The 18,697-nt window shown below is 47.4% G+C and overlaps 1 protein-coding gene across 1 annotated transcript in view; it reads right to left on the reverse strand.

Annotated features, from left to right (window-relative positions):
• cubn (cubilin) overlaps nucleotides 1-18,697 on the reverse strand; it is a 50,326-nt gene that overhangs the window by 7,223 nt on the left and 24,406 nt on the right. The window contains exons 29-52 of the mRNA XM_022765071.1: nucleotides 16,969-17,150; nucleotides 16,595-16,763; nucleotides 15,815-15,996; nucleotides 15,422-15,578; nucleotides 12,432-12,548; nucleotides 12,233-12,346; nucleotides 11,885-12,013; nucleotides 11,666-11,798; nucleotides 10,284-10,489; nucleotides 10,026-10,207; nucleotides 9,591-9,783; nucleotides 9,182-9,379; nucleotides 8,960-9,106; nucleotides 8,216-8,406; nucleotides 7,843-8,011; nucleotides 7,259-7,433; nucleotides 6,810-6,988; nucleotides 5,916-6,125; nucleotides 5,231-5,371; nucleotides 4,754-4,938; nucleotides 4,257-4,428; nucleotides 3,812-4,015; nucleotides 3,445-3,594; nucleotides 3,229-3,350 (exon numbers count right to left, since the gene is read on the reverse strand). Of these exons, the coding sequence (XP_022620792.1) occupies nucleotides 3,229-3,350; nucleotides 3,445-3,594; nucleotides 3,812-4,015; nucleotides 4,257-4,428; nucleotides 4,754-4,938; nucleotides 5,231-5,371; nucleotides 5,916-6,125; nucleotides 6,810-6,988; nucleotides 7,259-7,433; nucleotides 7,843-8,011; nucleotides 8,216-8,406; nucleotides 8,960-9,106; nucleotides 9,182-9,379; nucleotides 9,591-9,783; nucleotides 10,026-10,207; nucleotides 10,284-10,489; nucleotides 11,666-11,798; nucleotides 11,885-12,013; nucleotides 12,233-12,346; nucleotides 12,432-12,548; nucleotides 15,422-15,578; nucleotides 15,815-15,996; nucleotides 16,595-16,763; nucleotides 16,969-17,150 (4,007 nt within the window). The remainder of the gene's footprint in view (nucleotides 1-3,228; nucleotides 3,351-3,444; nucleotides 3,595-3,811; nucleotides 4,016-4,256; nucleotides 4,429-4,753; nucleotides 4,939-5,230; nucleotides 5,372-5,915; nucleotides 6,126-6,809; nucleotides 6,989-7,258; nucleotides 7,434-7,842; nucleotides 8,012-8,215; nucleotides 8,407-8,959; nucleotides 9,107-9,181; nucleotides 9,380-9,590; nucleotides 9,784-10,025; nucleotides 10,208-10,283; nucleotides 10,490-11,665; nucleotides 11,799-11,884; nucleotides 12,014-12,232; nucleotides 12,347-12,431; nucleotides 12,549-15,421; nucleotides 15,579-15,814; nucleotides 15,997-16,594; nucleotides 16,764-16,968; nucleotides 17,151-18,697) is intronic.

Raw genomic sequence — 18,697 nt, forward strand, 5'->3', positions numbered from 1 at the left:
TTAACCCCCCCCCCCCCCCCACTCCACTGTGATGTGTGTGGCCCTCAGGGGCCCTCCAGCAGCCAGCAACAGCGACTGGGGCTGGCGGTAGGAGTTGGGGTAGTTAGGACTGGATGAGCCCCCTCCTTCACCGTGTCTTGCAAGCCCCCACACTCTGCGAAGAGGAAGATCCAGTGAGGACAGGATCAGACACTGATCTCACATCAAATCCTCCATACTGGAGCTTCATGAGGTCTCAGTGTGTCTATCACCTGAGAACCAGGTTACTTGGCTGGTGAAGCCCAGGTCTCCTGGGAGCTGTCAGTCAGGAACTGGAGCCAGAGCTCGGGGGTGAAGACTACAATGGGAACTCTGGGGTGGTCTGCCAGCAAAATGTGGCCAACAGCTGCGCCTCAGAGTTACCTGAGGGAGGGGGACAAATTTAACACAGGTAAGACATGAAGACAGAAATAAAAGAACCTGCATCTGCACCAACACACAGGAACATGGAGAAACTAAACAGGGTCTTGTCCTACACCCTGGCACATGCTCGCCAAGGGGCTCCCACCCACTGACTGGTGGCGGTCTCTGGACCTCGGACCTCCCTCAGTCCGTCCTGCTGCCGTGTTTACATTTTTCACTTTTTTTCTGTTCTTTGTTGAGAGTTCTCACCTAGCGAACTGCGAGGTGGTCTCGCTCGGCACCTCTGGTGGGTTCCAGGTGCAGGTCTTCTACAACAGAACCACATGGAGGAGTGCGGTCGGGGGTTTGTCGATCAGCCACTCCACAGTTCAGGTTGTTGCTGTGTAGTTGGACACCAGGTATCAGACGTGAAGTTCCAGCTCACCACTGTGGGTTTGTTGAGACTCCACCAGCACATGAGGTGAATTCAGAGACCACACAGGTAAACAACACACCTGATCAGTGTCACATGCTCCTTGCACTTTTTATTAAGCATATATTAACTGCTATTATAGAGACTTCTGATGTTTGACAGTCAATTTATCACAATACTCCATCATAAACACAATACTCAGTGTCTGTAAATGTAAATGAAACAGAATGATGTGCAAGCTGTTGTGACCGTGATGTATATAATTGATAGATAGTCAGTGTTCAGGTTCAGGTCTCTGTACTCTGCACTCCTCAGAGGAAAATTGCCTGTGAACCTCCGTTGGACACAGCGAGTGAGGTCCGTGTTGAAGACCACTTATCATAGTGGTCTACTCCACATGTCGTTACGAGCTTCGCTATACCCCTCTGTTGCCTCTAGCGTTTACAGCTTTACGTGTGTACCAACTAAGATGAAGTCGACTGGCAAAAGTGGTGCGGTGGTAGCAGGAAGCGATTTTATTATATGACCGAGTGCACCAGTACCAGTAACCACTCACTCACCCTATATGCCGATATATAGAAGATAAGTCGACTATGAGATATCTACAATCAGTGCAATCACTATCTGAGAGCCATTCTGGCTGGTAATATACTGCTGATGTCCAGGTAGAGACGCTGATAGATCGGTGACTGCATCAGTTGAGCCCAGTCACAGTACTTTCTTACAACTCGATGTAAATGCAGAGCGAGAAAAAGGTCATCAGTTAGGTTCCTATAATTCCAGCGGCTAACAGGAAGTAAATATCAGGCTCATATATCAGTTATCTTCAATCGATGTTTTGCGATATTGTAGAAACAATACTCTACTCATGACCCTTCTCTTCTCTGTTCCTCGCTCTTGATAGCTATCTTCTCGAGGTGATATAATCGCGTGTGTGGTTCCATATTGGTGTATGTTGCGCGTGCCTAGAGAAGTCCGCTCAGAATGAGTTCTCCACTATCACACTCATCTTAATGTAAGACAACTTAAATTGAGCGATATAGATCATGTCAGATAGTCCCGCTCTAAGACTAGAGAGAAGTGAAGAATTAACTGTGAGACAAGACGCTCACTCTGATCTGACTGACATAGTATAGATGCATAGATATTCCACCAGAGTATCATTGATACATAGTCTATACTAGACTATGGGCAACATGCTGACTACTGACACTTCTGCTATATGAGTAAGCAGCCAATGTAAACTCGACTCTATAGACGCTCCACATGTCTCACCGACCAATTCTCCTTACGTGTGTATTGATACTCGCTAGCACAAAATGATGCACGGCGTTCGAGGACACGTGTAAATGCCAGACTCCTCTGGACACCAAACTGACATGCCTCATCTCTACCCAGATGTCCAGCGACCACCAACCCGGCCGTGTGAGAGGGATACACGCCGCTCTCGCCTAACGGTAGTTCACGAACACGCGAGGACACCTATGGTCCTATATAGGTGTGCGCGCATGTATAAACAGCCTCATCCTCCACAGGCCTGCGAGGAGGAGCGTGGACCGAGGCAGGGGGGAGGAGGGGAGGGGGTTGTGGGGCAGAGAGGAAGGTTAACAAAGCTGCATCTGTTAGTAAAGCTGATTGGAAGCTGCAGTAGAAAGATTCCTTCATTAGAGGAACACATTTTATTTTGTCAATCAGAAGAAAACTGCTGACTTATTTAATGATACACCAGCTGATCACAGGTCTTCTCTCTGTTATCAACACCTCTACAGAACAGTATTACACACCAACACACGTCCTCTGTTGTGAACATCATGGTGTGTGTGGTGCCAGTGTGTGACCTGTTATGTACCTTCAACACTGGCCTCAAAACCTCAGACTGAAACCTGCTGCTTTCCCACTGGAATCACTGACGAACCTTGACGAAGGCAAAACTGTCAGGACGTGTCCAAAGAGGTGGGAAAGGTTAGAGCCACAGTGTCGGGCCCAGGAGACGGCCCTGCAACACACAACAACACAATACAATATTATTAGCACTACAGAACAACCACAATTATAATACAACCAAACATCACATTTAATTATAATATAATATAATACAGAACAACACAATGTCATATAATATAATTAATATTAATACAACACAACAACAATGTCATTATAATATAATATAAATATAAGTATGAATGTCATATAATATAATTATAATATAATATAATACAGAACAACACAGAACACAGCGAACATGATGTCTGGTGTGGGTCTTGTGATCTCATCGTTCTTCAGTGAGACTCTGATCTCTGCAGCGTGTTCTCTTCTACTGATTTTTCTTCACTTCATACAGGACACAATAAGAGATATGTAGAGAACTGCTGACGATTGAGACTGTTTCCCCCCCCCCCCCCCCCCCCACTCACTGTGATGGTGTGGCCCTCAGGGGCCTCCAGCAGCCAGGCACAGCGACTGGGGCTGGGGTAGGAGTTGGGGTAGTTAGGACTGGATAGCCCCCCTCCTTCACCTGTCTGCAAGCCCCCACACTCTGCGAAGAGGAAGATCCATGTGAGGACAGATCAGACACTGATCTCACATCAAATCCTCCATCTGGAGCTTCATGAGGTCTCAGTGTGTCTCACCTGAGAACAGGTACTTGGCCTTGAAGCCCAGGTCTCCCTGGGAGCTGTCAGTCAGGAACTGGACCCAGAGCTCGGGGGTGAAGACTACAATGGGAACTCTGGGGGTGGTCTGCCCACAAAACGTGGCCAACAGCTGCCCCTCAGAGTTACCTGAGGGAGGGGGGACAAAGTTTAACACAGGTAAGACATGAAGACAGAATAAAGAACCTGCTCTGCACCAACACACAGGAAACATGGAGAAGACAAACAGGTCTGTCCTACACCCTGGACATGGTCCACCACAGGAGGGTCCACCCACTGACTGGTGCGGTCTCTGACTCGGACCTCCCAGTCCGTCCTGCTGCCGTGTTCTCTGTGAGGTTCTCACCTAAGCGGAACTGGAGGTGGTCTGACTGGCAGGTCTGGTGGTGCTCCAGGTGCAGGTCTTCTACCAGAACCACGATGGAGGAGTTGACGTGTCGGGGGTTCTGGATCAGCCACTCACAGTTCAGGTTGTTGCTGTAGTTGGACACCAGGTATCCAGGAGACGTGAAGTTCCCGCCCACGGGGTTGTTGAGGACTCCACCACACACTGAGGTGAATCAGAGACACACACAGGTAACAACACACCTGTCAGTGTCACATGCTCCTTGCACTTTATTAGATATATTAACTGTATTAGAGACTTCTGATGTTTGACAGTCATTTATCACAATAATCCTCCTTTTATAAACACAAACTTCAGTGTCTGTAAATGTAAATGAAACAGATGATGTGCAGCTGTTGGTGACGACTGTAAATGTGTGACAGTGGTTCAGGTTCAGGTCTCTGACCTGCAGCCTCCTCAGAGGAGTAAGATGCCGTGAAGCCTCCGTTGGACACAGAGGAGTCCGTGTTGAAGACCACCATCATGGTGTTACCAGAGGAGCGCACCTGGGTTCCTGCTGGTACTGTACCACAGAAGCGCTGCAGGCGGGGGGCGTTGACCGCCAGTCCGTTCAGAACCTGGAAGACACAGAAATGATCAGGGACACACAGGGGCACTGGGTCTGCAGCAGGACTGAAGCCTCTCCTCCAGGACCTGGTCTTTATGATGTAAATGAAGGAAAGGTCCTAACAGGAAGTAAATATTCAGACCTTTTCTTTTTATGTTGTTTTTCTTTGTAAACAACAATCATTGACATTTTTACCTGTTTCTCTTTGACTGAAGTGGTTTTGTGTTTCATTGTGTTTTGTGTTGAAAGAGTCAATAAACTTTAATTACAACTTAATTACAAAGAGTGAATGAGGAGTGAGCTGAACTTGACAAAGTGATGAGACATAAACTCACATCAACGTAGTCAAATGAACAGGAAGTACCAGAACCCTCCAGCCGCAGGTCGTTGATGGTGAGAGTGACCCGGCGGCCTGGCGGCACCACCAGAGTCCAGCGACACACCCGGCTGTGAGGGTACAGGTTGGGGTAGTTAGGAGAGGAGATGGTTCCTGAGGGGGCGTTGAGCTCTCCTCCACAGGCTGCGAGGAGGGGGAGGAGGGGGAGGAGGGGAGGGGGGGTTGGGGGGCAGAGAGAAGGGTTAACAGCTGATCTGTAGTAAAGCTGATGGAAGCTGCAGTAGAAGATCCTTCATTAGAGGAACACATTTTATTTTGTCGAACAGAAGAAACTGTGACGTATTTAATGAGACACCAGCTGATCACCAGGTCTTCTCTCTGTTATCAACACCTCTACAGACAGTATTACACACACACACGTCCTCTGTGTGTGAACATCATGTGTGTGTGGTGCAGTGTGTGACCTGTTATGTACCTTCAACACTGGCCTCAAACCTCAGACTGAAACCTGCTGCGTTCCCACTGGAGTCACTGACGAACCTGACGAAGGCAAAACTGTCAGACGTGTCCAAAGAGGTGGGAAGGTTAGAGCCACAGTGTCGGCCCAGGAGACGCCCTGCAACACACAACAACACAATACAATATAATACACTACAGAACAACACAATATAATACAACACAACATCACATAATATAATATAATATAATACAGAACAACACAATGTCATATAATATAATATAATATAATACAACACAACACAATGTCATATAATATAATATAATATAATATAATGTCATATAATATAATATAATATAATATAATACAGAACAACACAGAACACAGGAACATGATCTGGTGTGGGTCTGTGATCTCATCGTCTCAGTGAGACTCTGATCTCTGCAGCGTTTCTCCTTCTACTGATTTTTCTTCACTTCATACAGACACATGAACGTGTAGAGAACTGCTGACGATGAGACTGTTGAACTGAAAGTGTCTTTGTGTGACACACAGACGTGAGACTGAAGTCACTGTATAAACTGTACGTGGGTAAAGACATGGCTGGATGTGAAGGGTTTTCAGATCATATTGATTCATGTAATCACATCTGTCAGACTCATATAATAATGATATCTGTTTATTCTGGTCCCTGTGGTCTCACCTGAGGCGTTGTACTCTCTGATCTCCACGTAGTCAGCAGAGCATCCTGAGCTGGTCTGCAGACTGAAGCTCTCATAGCTGAGGGTCAGGTAGTGTCCTGTGGGGCCCTCCAGGAACCACTCACAGTTGGAGCTGTCAGGGTAGTTGGATCCTGGGAAGCCAGGGCTCTTGATGGTTCCACTCTGACCGATGTAGGTTCCTCCACATGTCGCTGTGAGGGAGGGGAGATGAGAGATTTTAAAATCTTGATGAAAGTCACTTTCCCTGAATCAGCTGTAGGTTCAGTTTCTCTGACAGTCACAGAGAAAAACTCCCAGCTCAGTCCTCTGCTGAGACAATTCATGTCCAAACACATAAACTGAGCCTGAGTATTTATAGAGCAGACATTCTCCTCATCACAGTTCGTCATAATCAGACCTGAGGTCAGTTTCACAGAGATGTTTCAGACTGGTCTGTAGTGCTGGTCCGGATCAGTCTGATGTTAGTCAGACTGTTTCACTAAAACCATGGCTCATAATCTGTGGTTTGCTAACATTGTTATGGAGAGAGCAAAGAGGGAAAGAGTTTTTCCAAATCAGATTTTTATTTTTACTGTTTTACTATTTGTTAAATTAGTTAAACGTCCTGTAACTGTTGAATTCTTCCTAAAGACAAACTGGTCTGCTGAGGGTGAACAGAGCTCAGCAGTTGGATGTGACATTTTTTGAATTTGGATAAAAATCTTAGTTTACCCAGAATTTATTGTACCACAGTCCAGCTTCAGATAGTCAAGTACTGAACTGTTTTATGTAACAGATGAATTCAGACTCAGTCTATCTGTCTCATCTGAGAAACAGTCAGAGTCTGTCTGTGTGAACCCAGACCCTGGACCTGGAGTGTGATGACTGTGACTTACCCTTGGAGTACTTTGCCTTGAAGCCTTTGTGTGTGACGCTGGTGTCAGTGCGGAACCTGAGCAGCATGGAGGACCCTGTTGAATGCTGGGTAGATGGTCGTGTGTTGCCACAGAGGCGGGAAATCAAATCGGCGTTAGATGTTGCTCCGTCACGCAACTCCAGGTAGTCGTACAGACAACTGTGGAAGACATGAAAAGACCATGATCCTCAGACCAGGAACAGAACCATGAACATCATTTATAAACTCCTCCTCCTCCTCATGATGAAGGAGCAGGGTCCTCCAGAGTCCGTCTCCACACTGAAGAGCTTTGGTTTATCATCTATAATATAAACTGAGCCTCTGTCAGACTGATGGTACCTGTGGTTCAGAGGTCGAGGAGTTCACTGTTCACTAGAACACAAATCTAAACCAAACAATCACAGCCTGAGCAGGAAGCAGTAGTCCAACCTGGTGGTGGGCTCGATGTAGAACTCATCCTCAAAGTCGATCTGGACCGCCTCTCCGTTGGGCACCGTGACGACCCAGATACAGTCGATGTTCTGGGGGTAGTTCTGAGGGTAGTTGGGTGAGGTGATGTAACCTGGAGGGTCCCCATGATTCAGCTCGATGAAGCCCCCACACGCTGCAGAGGGGACAGGGTTTACACTTTAACCCTGACAGCACAAACCTTCAGTGGATCCAATATTCCATCTCCACGTTTTCTTTCTACCCCTTCAGCTGTAACTACTGAGAATTATAGGACACTGTTGTGTGGTGGTCTACCCTGACTGTGGTGGTCTACTCTGACTGTGGTGGTCTGACTGTAGTGGTCTACCCTGACTGTTGTGGTCTGACTGTGGTGGTGGTCTACCCTGACTGTGGTGGTCTGACTGTGGTGGTGGTCTACCCTGACTGTGGTGGTGGTCTACCCTGACTGTGGTGGTGGTCTACCCTGACTGTGGTGGTCTACCTTGACTGTGGTGGTCTACCCTGACTGTGGTGGTGGTCTATCTTGACTGTGGTGGTCTACCCTGACTGTGGTGGTGGTCTACCTTGACTGTGGGCCTCGAAGGTCAGCTGGAAGCCGCTGGCCTCGTTGCTGGCATCAGACACAAAGTGAACAAACAGGTGGTTGTCAGTGGTCTGCACCAGGGAGGGGGGACTAGTTCCACACAGACGACCCCCCAGGAGTGGAGCTGAGGCGTCCGGACCGTTCCTCAGCTGTGGAGAGTCAATAATCACAGTGAGTAATTAAAGCATTAACGAGCTGATCATTAACACCTCAGACAGAGACCTGAACCTCGCTGAGGGTTTAACACCTGCTTCCAGGAACTAGACTGTTCCAGAGCTAAACCTCCACACAGCAGTGGGACTTCCTTTTCCACTTTTCAGAACACACAGATGTTCAGATCCAGATGTTGTTACCTCCAGGTAGTCTCCTGAGCTGCAGCCGGTCCCATAGCCCTGAATCTGGAATGGAGTCTGGAAAGTGACAGAGACCCTGAAGCCAGGGGTCACCATCACGTGCCAGCTGCAGTCCAGACCAGGCAGGTAGGTCTGAGGGTAGCGGGGGCTGCTGAGCACCCCCCTGTCTACATGCAGCAGACCTCCACAACCTGAACACACAGAGAGGTGTTTATTAGTAATAATTATATTATCATTAATAATGATATGATTATTAATGATAACTACATGCTGTATTTTTACAGCTCATTAAGCAGCTGAACTATTTCCTGGCTCTCCCAGGAGTCTCCACTGGTTGCCTGGCAACTTGAGGCTGTGACTCCAGGAGGTCATTGCTACGGTGGCCCTGAGAGCTCAACACACTGCAACTTAAGAAAACACATTAAAACAGACAGAACGCAAACAACTCACCAAATCATCAGTTTGACACACGAGCTGCAGAGACACAACACAACAGAAGTGTTTCCAGGGGACACTAAGAAGTGACGGACCTGACTTCCGTTGTGTTGCCTGTATTTGCAGTGTGTTTGTGTTTTTGTTTTTGTTGTGAGTATTTACAGCTCATGTGTTGTCACATTAATGTTTTCTGAAGTTGCAGTGAGTTGAGCTTGTGGGCCACTGTACACTGCACCTCCTCAGTCCCTCCTCTCCGAGTGGAGGTGTTCCTGCCTCTAGGTGATCTTCAGGTGTGTGATGACCTCTGACCTCTGGAGTAGGAGGCGTTGAAGCCTCGGCCGCTGACGCTGCCATCTGAGGAGAAGTGGATGAACATGGAATCTCCTGTGGAATGGAGGGAACCTGGAAGTTCACGACCACACACATTGGCCAGCACGGGGGAGATACTGGTCGCACCTGTGGACACACACAGGTAAGGAGTGTGTGGAGGAACAAACACTGAGCACTGAGTCCCTACAGACAAGGCCTCACCGTCTCTGATGACCAGGCTGTCAAAGTAGCAGGTGGGGTAGTCCTCCATGTCCAGAGACAGGATGTTGAACTCCACAGTGGAGCCTGGAGACCGGATCAGCCAGGTGCACTCCTGGTTAGGAAGGTAGTTCTCAGGCCAGCCGGGGGAGAAGAGGAAGGCCGGAGAGTCCCCGGTCATCAGGATTCCACCACACGCACCTGACATATACACACACACACACACACACACACACACACACACACACACACACACACACACACTTTTTATTTCAGTATAAAACTGTGGATTAACAACATGTGAAAACGTGACAGGGTCTGAAGACTTTCTGAATGAGCTGTACACCTTCCTGTCGTTTAGTTTGAAAGGTGCAGCAGCATAAAATAAAGTCAGTCAGTCCGACTGTCTGACCTGGTGTAATGGTGGGTGGGGGTCCAGAGTCCTGGGCCGCAGTCCACTCCACCAGGAAGCCCCGTCCTCCCTGCACTGTGTCAGACTGGAACTGCAGGGTGACGGTGTTGCTGGTACTCCTCAGGGGAGGCGGCAGGTCCAGACCACAGAAGGTCCCGATGGGGTAGGAGTGAACACTGGAGCCATCAAATACCTGGAGAGATGGATCAGGATCAGGATCAGGATCAGACCCTCACGTTACCATGGAGACGTAGACAGGAAGACAGTCAGTTTGGGTTTTATCAAACAATAAAAAAAATGTTTTAACTCTGAAAATAATTTTAAAACTTTAAATGTGAGAAGAATCTGGATCCATGTTGAAGCAGTCAGTGGATGAAACCGTGTCGAACCATGTGACACAACAACAACAGTCAGAGGGGACGGACTCAGTCTTACTCTGAGCTGGTCGTAGTAGCAGTCGTACAGGTCCTCGATGTCCATGTCCAGGAAGCGGATCTGGACGTAGCTGTCTCCGTCCACACTGATGGTCCAGCGGTAGTGGGCGTTGTTGGGGTAGGTTCTGGGATACAGAGGGGAGGCAATCTGACCCGACTCCCCCGTCACATCATTACCATACACTGAGGAGCAGAGAGGAGGTCAGAGGTCAGAGTTCTTCTTCTGAACAGGTGAACACAGGTGACATCACAGACTCACGGTGAGAGAAGGTGGCTCTGAATCCCACTCCGCTGACTGAAGCATCGGACACGAACTTCACCCACAGGATGTGACCGATCACGGAGGTGTAGTTGGAGGGAAGAGAGTATCCACAGAACCGACCAACCAGAGGCCCCGTGGAATTTCCCTCCCTGATCTCCACGAAGTCGTTGTGACAGCCCGAGTCTCCCTGCAGGTGAAAGACCCTGAACCCCACACAGGTGTGTTACACTCAGGTGTCCTGTACATACTATCATCATCACCACCATCACTACCACCACCATCATCATCATCTGCATCACTATCATCATCATCATCACTATCATCTTTATCATCACTATTATCTTCATCATCATCATCATCATCACCACCATCATCATCACTATCATCATTATCATCATCATCACTATTATCTTCATCATCACCATCATCACCATCATCATCATCACCACCATCATCATCATCATCTTCATCATCATCATCATCATTACCACCATCACTACCACCACGATCATCATCATCTGCATCATCACTATCATCATCTTCATCATCACCGTCATCATTTTCATCACCATCACTATTATCTTCATCATCTTCATCACCATCATCTTCATCATCACCATCATCACTATTATCTTCATCATCTTCATCACCATCATCTTCATCATCACCATCATCACTATCATCTTCATCATCACCACCATCACTACCACCACATCATCATCATCTGCATCGTCACTATCATCATCATCATCATCTTCATCATCACTATCATCATCATCACTATTATCTTCATCATCACCACCATCACTACCACCAAATCATTATCATTTGCATCATCACTATCATCATCATCATCATCTTCATCATCACTGTCATCATCACCACCATCACTACCACCACCATCATCATCAGCATCATCATCTTCATCATCACCAACATCATCACTATCATCTTCATCATCATCACCATCACTACCACCATGATCATCATCTGCATCATCACTATCATCATCACTATTATCTTTATCACCATCATCATCATCATCACCATCATCATCACTATCACGTCTTCATCATCACTATCATCCTTATCACCATCATCACTATCTTCATCATCATCACTATCTTCATCATCATCACCATCTTCATCATCATCAAATACTTTTTAATACTATTTATATTTTATCTACTTCTCATTTCTATTGTGTACTTTCTATGTTTGTATTTTTATTCAGCTGCTATCTATCTATCTATCTATCTATCTATCTATCTATCTATCTATCTATCTATCTATCTATCAGGTCAGGAAACAGGAAACAGGAACTAAAGGGACGTTGAGTTGAGAGGATGTAGCGAGTGAAGCTGGTCACTGATACTGACATGAAGGAGAGCTGGAGACGGTTTCCTGGAGAACTCCTAATGGTCCACACACACTCCACATTCGGTGGATAAGCGTCTGGAAAGTTGGGACTGTTGAACGCTCCACTCTCCATCACCAGGTCTCCTCCACAGCCTGGGGGGGGGGGGGGGGGGGGGGGGAGCAGGGACTCAGTACCAGCAGATGACAGTTTACAGAGGTCAGAGGTCAGTGGTTCTTACTGGAGGTGGAGGCTGAGAACGAGGCTCTGAAGCCTTTCCTGGAGACGGAGGAATCAGAGACGAAGTTCACCACCAATGAGTTACTGAAGGACGTGATGGGGTGAGGGACCTCCACGCCACAGTAACGACCTGAAGACAACAACACACTGTAACTCACACACACAGACACACACAGACACACACACACTCTCACACACACTCTCACACACACTCTCACACACACTAGTGATGGGAATTCCGGCTCTTTGTAAAGAGCCGGCTCTAATCCGGCTCTCGTTCGCGACCGACCCATCACTAACACACACTCACTCTCACACACACACACACACACACACACACACACACTACCTATAGAAGGAGCCTGGTAGTTATCTCCATCCAGGACCTCCACTGCATCATGGGAGCAGTTGGTGTTGATCATCTCCAGCTCAAAGTCAGTGAAGGACAGGGTCACATGGTTGACTGGCCACAGGAAGAGAGGTCAAAGGTTAAAGAACACAACATGTCCTGATACCATAACAGTAGTTTTTACTCTGAGGCAGCTCACATGGTTCCTGTGCTCTGATGATCCAGCTGCAGTTCTGATTGGGTGGGTACGGGGATGGGTACCGTGGCGATGCGATGGCCCCTCCCACATCGTCTGTGATGATGGTTGTACCACAGGCTGGTGAACACAAACACAACTACATGGTCAGTGACCTCCAGTGACCTCAGCCTGGAGCTCAGATATACATGATAGAATATCTGAAGGAGAGAGCAAATTCGAGAGAGAGAGCGAGACCTTTGACCTTTGACCTTTAACCAACCCTTTATTGGTCTAAATCCCATTAAACGATACACCAGGAAGTTAAACACATACCTCAAAAAACAATAACAAAACAAAAATAAATAAATAAATGAATAAATAAAAACAATTATTTGATTTGATATTGATTCAAGCTGTTCAGAAACAGAGAATGAGTGATTCATGAGAAGTACTGCACCAGACACCTCCAATCCCCCAAGTACAAACACCCTCCTCTAGTTCTGACACCATTTAATAATAAACAAACTCTATTCTGAGACGTGAAGCCACTAGACCTTTAAACATCAATATCTACAGAGCCTGTCCCCTTCATTCTGTTTCCTCTGGTGAGCCGAATGCTCAACTTGGCTTGGTGCAATAAGAAATTAACCAGACATACAGTTCTTAACTGTGCTGCAAAGTATCTGGGACCAAAAATAAAAAGCCCATCATCAAAACTCTGACTCCGCCCCCAACATCTCCCTAAAAAGACTAGGAAGTCCATTCTTTGCCTCCTCCGACAGTCGTTCCAGAAGACACAGAGACTTAATTCCAGTATCTTGACTCAGCCAGTTTTCCACTGTCCCGCTGACCTCAGTCCCGCTGACCTCAGTCCCGCTGACCTCAGTCCCGCTGACCTCAGTCCCGCCGGCCTCGTCAGCTCAGCTGTTATAAAGGTTCTCTGCATGCTGATGGGTTGTGAAACAAAGGTTCCTCTCCAACCTTACCATAGCACTCAGAACAATCTCTCTTCACTTTTAGTACAGTTCTCCAGGCATGCAGAACTGAAGGGTGAAACCAGGAAGTCTGTGAAATGTCCTTACCGTTCAGATCCAAAAGAAACAAGTGCTTATCATAGACCAGGTTTTTCACTCTATGAAGCAGCACAGATGCTGTTTGAGCCCAGAGCTGCTGCCTATGGTAGAGAAGACGCTGTGCAGTCTGAAGACAGAAGGCTGCTATATGACTCCTGGCCTCCCTCTGACACAGGTAAAAACAGCACTGCAGATCTAATCCAGTGAAGAGTGTCTGGAGGTTCCACAACTGTAAGCCAGTGCCAGAGCACAGATGCAGCCCGGTTGTTAACAACCAAAGTGGTTCCCTCTGTAAGACAACTGGGGCGGGATCCAACTCCATCGAGACAATTCGGCACTGATTTTTCCAACATTTGATAATGTGAGATGATGTGAAATAAGATTGCTACTCCTCATTGTCTCCAAGACATTCCCCACTCTCTCTCATTGTCCACTGAGCTGTGTCTCTTGTAAGAGAAACACATCTATGTGTTTGATTCTGCTCAGCTCAGTTGACATCGCTCGTCTGTGTCCCTCCCTCCATTGATGTTCAGTGTTCCTACTCTCAAGACGTCCATGTAGAGTAAAGAGAGAAAGAATAGAGAGAGGACAGCAAAACCCTTCAAAGAGGAAAAGACCGCCCTTAGTGCTTCACCCATTTTGTATTCATTTCTGTTTAGAGGAGCCTTTCCTCACTTTTCTTTCCTGAGTTTAGTCAGTATCTTTTTAAGATGAAACCTTCTCTGTTTATTCAGCTGTTCATAACTTGCCTGTTTTCTTATCTTTAGTAAAGAATTAACGAATCTATCAACATCTGAGAAGATGGAAATAATTGATCTCCTGCTGTGAATATGGCTGCCTATCATCCTGTGAGACAGTATGAGTAAACTGTGATAAGGAGTCATCCTCCAACATGTCTTCCTCCTCCTTTTCATCATGTAGACTGTTTGATTCACCTGCTGCTGCGCCGTCAGCCTCAGCTGTCTCGGTGTCCTTCACTCGTTCTTTCTGCCCACTGCCTTCATTGTCCTCTACAGTCTCGCCCTCAGTATCAACAGGACACTGGTCCCTCACCTCACTGTCCACAGTTACTTAATTATCAAGTGCATCGTGGTGCGAAGTGCCTGTTGCTGCTGGTAACAGTGCTGCATGCAGCCTGCTGTTCATGTGGGCCGGATGAGCACTTGTGGCCGATATCACCACATTAGGGTTATATCCTACCCCTAACCCTATCAAAACATTTCATGCTGCCAGATCTTGCATAAACAGCATAGAAATCATTTTCAAATTTAGCCTTAATTGACACGTCCAAGACTCCCATAGGATCGCTGTGGTACATGAAGGCCTTTCTCCGTAGAGACTGAATGTGTTGCAGTCTGGCGTCTTTGCAGCCCAGACGAACTGTTTTGAACCCGCTGGCAAACTTACAGAGGCAGGTCGGTTCCTTTTCCAACAGTTCACTGGAAATGAACGGGGGGACGCCTGACACGGTGATCCGTGTAGCAGGTACAAACAGATCGTCTAACACCAGGCCTCTCTCAACCAGCTGATGGACTAACCGCTCCTCCCTCCCGACAAGAGAATCTGTTCCACGGTGTACCGTCATCACTCTAACCCCGTGTCTGATGGACAACAATTCAATCACTTAAACTCCTCTCACCTCCCATAAAGCACAAGGTGAAAATCAGACAAGAATCAATCCAAATGTCCCAGACTCACTCAACAGCTCCACACACTTCACAAGCACTCACAGACAGGGGGGGGGGGCAGAGAGGAGGGAGAGACATGTCCTTCATGTTTCTATCAGCTGGTCTGAGATCAGCTGTGTGACAGAAGCCTGAGACGACATCATCTACAGACAATCTGAGTATAAGTGAAGACAGAGGAGACTGATGGATGAAGGGAAGGACTGATGGACTAAAACCATGTTGAGGACACAGCAGCAGATGTCAGACCCACCCTCAGAGAAGTGAGCACTGAATCCTCGGTGGCTGCGGCTGGAGTCGGACCTGAAGCGAACAAACATGGAGTTCTGGGTGGAGGTGATGGAGGGAGGCAGACTGGAGCCACACACTCGGGCCAGCAGAGGAGATGACGCGGTTGGACCGTCGTGGATCTACAGAGACAGAGTAAATGATCAGTCTTAAACAGACCGTGTCCACAATCCAGATCCAGATCCAGTCCAGGTTTCCTCTTTGGTACAGAGTCTAGTTAGAGCTGGATCAGGATCAGGACTGAACCCTCCCCCTGCAGACTGTTGATCTCCGCAGGATGTGTAAAGGTTCCTCGACCACTACAGTTATGAACACATTAACCAACTACAGTTATGAACACATGAAAGCCGTCACTCACAGCCACGTAGTCCCAGGCACAGTTACTGTGGTGCTCGATGTCCAGGTCAGAGAAGTTGAAGGAGACTCGATGGTGGGAGTCCACACTGAGGACCCAGGAACAGTCCACATTGTTGGGATAGCTGCTGGGATAAGAAGGAGAGTGGATCTCCCCTGATGGAGCAGTGACTGGACCCCCGCAGCCTGAGTAGGAGGGGCAGAGGGTCAAAGGGTCACCGAGAGCTGTGTGTCTGTGTGATACCAGAAAGTCTGAATGACAACAGGTGATCTGGAGAGTCACAAAGAACATCAATAACAAATAAATCCAGCTTTGAAACCTGCACTTCAAGCTTTCAGAACATGAAGGAAAGAACATTCAGGAAATCTTGTTGATTGTTTTCAGGTTAATAAAAAACTTCAGGTTTAAACCTTCACATTCTGGATCAGTCTCACAGACTCACAGACACTGACTCAGTCACTGACTCTTCTTCTGACAAGAACAACCATCAGTCCAACAACCTCCAGCCACCAGGATCACAGCCTCACCACTGTGAGGTTCTCTGAGGTTCTCTGTGTACTCTGTGGTTCTTTGTGTACTCTATGGTACTCTCTGGTACTCTCTGGTACTCTGTGGTTCTCTGTGGTTCTCTGTGGTTCTCTGTGTACTCTGTGGTTCTCTGTGGTTCTCTGTGGTACTCTGTGGTACTCTGTGGTTCTCTGTGGTTCTCTGTGGTTCTCTGTGTACTCTATGGTTCTCTGTGGTTCTCTGTGGTACTCTGTGGTTCTCAATGACTCCACCCACCTCCCTGGACTTCAGTCCAGCTGGCGTTGAAGCCTCGGCCGCTGACGTAGGCGTCGGACTTGAAGCGGACTGTGAGCAGGTTCCCGGTGCTGGAGACCTGCATGGGGCTGGACGTGGTGCTGCAGAGCTTGACCAGCTGAGGGGCTGAAAGGTCCGGACCTCCATACACCTGGGGGGGGGGGGCGGAGGTCAAAGACAGGACACTGGTTCCACTGCTGAGTCACTCGTGAAGACATGTTCATTCAGAGACATGTCTCTATCATCACAGTCAACATAAAGACAACAGTTTAATGAACTCTGTAAACCAGCAGGACCAGGACCAGGACCAGGACCAGAACCACAGGTCCAGGTCCAGGTCCAGGTCCAGGTCTCACCTCCAGAACATCATAGTTACAGTCTGGGTGGAACTCCACATCAAACTCATGGATGGTGAGGGTGATGCTGCTGCCAGCTGATGTGGTGATGTACCACAAACACTCCCTGTTCTCGGGGTACCTGCTGGGGTAGTCTGGACTGGTGAAGGAGCCCTGTGGACCAGAGAGATCCCCCCCACAGCCTGCAGGGACAGAAGACCACTGACATCACCATACAATTAATACAGGGATGATCCAGGCTCCAAAACCCAGACTAACCCTGACCCAGCAGACAGCAGGAGCAGACAGAACCACAGTAAGAGAACAGGAACCTCCTGGATGGTTCCATCTACACTCTGAATAGAGATCCTACTGTCTGTCATGTGTCAGAGACCTGAACCATGAGCTGCTCCAAGAAAGTATTACAGAAAAATCACCAGTTTATCAACAGGAGGATGAAAATGAAGATAGTTAACATAGTAATGTTTTGATGATGTAAAATCATCATACTAAATAAAATCAGTGTTAGACATGAAAGAGAAACAACAGTAACTGTCCTCACAGGAAACTGTCACATGACAGGAGAGCTGCGTTCACAGGGGATGAGCGGTTTAGTCCCCGCCTCCAACACGTTACATCATCACGTATGAGCCGACCCTGTATTATTATTATTACCCTGTATTATTATTTATTTATTCAGATCACCATTAGCCAACAACATAAATTCATAGACAATACTTCAGTGACAACAGATACATCAACACACATCCATATCGTTCATACTCACAATGAGACTCACAACACGACAGCGACTCAAAACCTCTAATATACAATTTATTTAAGGTAAACACAAGAAACTTGTGCTACAGAAAATGGACCAGACTCAGTGAATAGCTCCCTAAGCTTAACATCCTAAATCCTATGATAAGTATTAATTTGACTATACAGACTAATGAGCAGTGATAACTAACATGTCTTTGGGGTCATCAGGTGGGAACCTCCTTTCACCAGTGTTTCGTCTAGTTGGTCCCACGACACCTCAAGGAGGCTAGACAGTGATCACTGGCGTCCCAGAGTCACTCCCCTAATGCCAGCCATCACTGCTCCTCACACCACCACTATTTTCTCCTTTATCTTGCCTATGCTACCACACACAACATTATCATCAACTAGGACAAAACACACCAGCAGATTCAGCAAACAAACTCCCCTAACCAGTTGGAGAAAGCAGTGGCCATTTTGAATGAGGGAGGTAGAGTCAAGGAGAGATGCCTTTTTAAGCTAAACTCTCCCCTGCCGGATTAGGCTGTGCTCTACCTCCCCCTACTCCCCCACTCTCCAACAACTCACCTAAAATAAACAAACTCACCTAAACAGCCAAAGACAAAAGCAATAAGCACACTACAAACCAATTCAAACAATGCAAACAAACAATACAGGCCACCTCACCTGGACTAACCGCATGGTCTCAAAGAGGCTCACACAGGCCACACCCCCCACTTAAAAACACTTCCTCTTCCTGAATTTCTTCCTTGCTTCTCCTCAAAGACAAAAGCAATAAGCACACTACAAACCAATTCAAACAATGCAAACAAACAATACAGGCCACCTCACCTGGACTAACCGCATGGTCTCAAAGAGGCTCACACAGGCCACACCCCCCACTTAAAAACACTTCCTCTTCCTGAATTTCTTCCTTGCTTCTCCTAAGAGTCTGTCTATCCTAAGTGCTCCCCCTGCTGGGCCCCCA

Source organism: Seriola dumerili, unplaced genomic scaffold (genome assembly GCF_002260705.1).
Source record: "Seriola dumerili isolate Sdu_G_001 unplaced genomic scaffold, Sdu_1.0 BDQW01000627.1, whole genome shotgun sequence".
NCBI lineage: Eukaryota > Metazoa > Chordata > Actinopteri > Carangiformes > Carangidae > Seriola > Seriola dumerili.